This window comes from Primulina eburnea, chromosome 10 (genome assembly GCF_022965805.1).
Source record: "Primulina eburnea isolate SZY01 chromosome 10, ASM2296580v1, whole genome shotgun sequence".
Classification (NCBI taxonomy): Eukaryota; Viridiplantae; Streptophyta; class Magnoliopsida; order Lamiales; family Gesneriaceae; genus Primulina; species Primulina eburnea.
Genome location: NC_133110.1, coordinates 16,853,700 through 16,856,054, shown reverse-complemented (window position 1 = coordinate 16,856,054; position 2,355 = coordinate 16,853,700). Strand labels below are relative to the sequence as shown.

Genomic DNA, 2,355 nt, shown 5'->3' with positions numbered 1-2,355 from the left:
GAGAATTTCCAACCGCGGTTGATTTCTAATTTGTCATACACCAAAATTCCTGAAATTTCATTTCTTAACAGATGTCTCTAAAAAATTCCCTCAAAAATATATGATTGTATATCTATCATTATAAGTTCAAATTGAAATTACTACAGAAAATTTTAAATTTATTAGTATCCTTGACAGTCAATACATATAAAAACAAACGAATGTAGAAAGTAAAAAGATTATTTTAAATTAAAAATTTTAAATAATGATTTTTTTATAATAATGTTGCATTCAGGAGTGATATAATCATTTAGAATTCAAAAATATATTATAAATACACATCTATTTTACTAATATATGAAAGTGTAGATAGATGCAAATTCTAAAATAATTTGAACTTCAACGAAAAGTTGGAGAAAAAATCAAAAGCAGTTGGAGAGATACGAAACTTATTAATAAGCTCACATTATCAATGTTACACGACAAATATTATGGAAACATCAAGCTTACAATTTTTTTTAAAAAAAATTGATGTCATATTGATACGCTAAATTAGTTAGTACGAGTATATTTTCATAGAAGATCTCAAAGCCTCTCACTATAGCTTACTTTAAATAATATACGACTTTTGTAAAATTGAATCAAACAATTGTTAGAGATTTTCTCAAAATCATGTTTTCTACGTATACATGAACATGAAAAATATACGCGGAAGCTTAAATCGAGTGTTAGCTCCGGCCATTGAAAATTTTGATTTCTTTGCTTTTTCTCTCGGTTGAAGCCTTCTAAGCACTGTACGCTCTCTTTAGATGATGTATTGTTCTTATGAGGTGTGTGTTCTTAGGGACCTCAATCGTTGCTATTTATAGGCATCTCATACCATCAACGAGAAATTCTGGGAGCATTATTTTCAAAGAAATAATCGTGTACGCATCTCAGTTTCTAAAGTTGAGTCAGCGTACGCAATTTTTCTTCAAAAATTGTAGGCTTCTTGGCTGTCGCCAATTCCTACACGGTACGTCTTCCCTTCTGATATGAGCCATTTTACTTACATTCTCCCACTTGGCTCATATATATTATTTACCCTAGGAGAAAACAAAATACATGAATCATGGTGATAGGTCATCTATAAACGATTATTATCTTCCATGTATCACAATGTATTATCTCTCAAATAACTTAATGAATAAACCCTATGTTTATTCGAGGTCCAACTTTATTGATATTTTTCATGATAACTGAATATGTACATAACTGAATATGAAAAATATCATAACTTAATGAGTTTCATTAATTTGTTCTTACAACAAAATTACATAAAAGGACCAAGTCTCATTCTTTCTGTATGATCCTTAAATTTTAATGGTGGAATGCCCTTAGTCAAAGGATCTGCAATCATCAATTCAGTGCTAATGTGCTCGATAACCATGGTTTTATCTTTAACACGTTCTCGTATGGCTAAATACTTAATGTCGATGTGCTTGCTTCGACTACCATTTTTGGTATTTTTGGCCTAGATATAGAATCCATAATTCTAAGCCCTGAAATGAAACTCTTCAACCATACATCATATGAGGTTGACTCAAAACAAGATACGAACTCATCTTCCATAGTGGAAGTAGCAGTCAATGTCTGCTTTGCACTTCTCCAAGGTACAGCTCCACCAACTAGCATGAAAATATATCCTGAAGTGGATTTTCTTGAGTCAATGCAGCCAGCGTAGTCTGAATCAGAGTAGCCAATTACTTCCAAATTCTCAGTTCGTCTGAACATAAGCATATAATCTTTGGTCCCTTGAAGGTACCCCATGACTTTCTTTGCAGCTTTCCAATGGTCTAAACCTGGATTACTCTGATATCTTCCCAACATCCCAACAATAAATGCAATGTCAGGTCTAGTGCAAACCTGAGCATACATCAAGCTTCCGACAGCAGAAGCATAAAGAATGTTTTTCATTTGTTCCCGCTCTAGATCATTCTTTGGGCATTGGCTCAAATTGAATTTATCGCCTTTCACAACGGGAGCTATACTTGATGAACAATCTTTCATCCGATATCTCTCTAAAACTTTGTTGATATAGGTTTCTTGAGACAGACCTATAATACCTCGAATTCAGTCTCTATGTATCTTAATGCCAATGACATAAGATGCATCGTCCATATCCTTCATATCAAAGTTTTTAGAGAGGAATCGTTTCACCTCATATAACAGACCCTTATCATTGGTTGCAAGTAATATATCTATCACATATAGAATAAGGAAACAAATCTTGCTCCCACTGACCTTCTGGTATATACATTGATCCATGGGGTTCTCAACGAATCCAAATGAAGAGATAACATCATGAAATTTCAATTACCATTGACGGGAAGCTTG

The 2,355-nt window shown here is 33.0% G+C and overlaps 1 protein-coding gene across 1 annotated transcript; it reads right to left on the bottom strand.

Moving 5' to 3' along the window:
* Positions 1 to 1,291: 1,291 nt before the first annotated feature.
* LOC140842947 (secreted RxLR effector protein 161-like) lies at positions 1,292 to 2,028 on the bottom strand. The gene is made up of 2 exons (XM_073211153.1): positions 1,576 to 2,028; positions 1,292 to 1,492 (listed from the first exon to the last, which is right to left on the bottom strand). The coding sequence occupies exons 1-2, from the start codon at positions 2,026 to 2,028 to the stop codon at positions 1,292 to 1,294; spliced, it is 654 nt and encodes a 217-aa protein (XP_073067254.1).
* Positions 2,029 to 2,355: the final 327 nt, after the last annotated feature.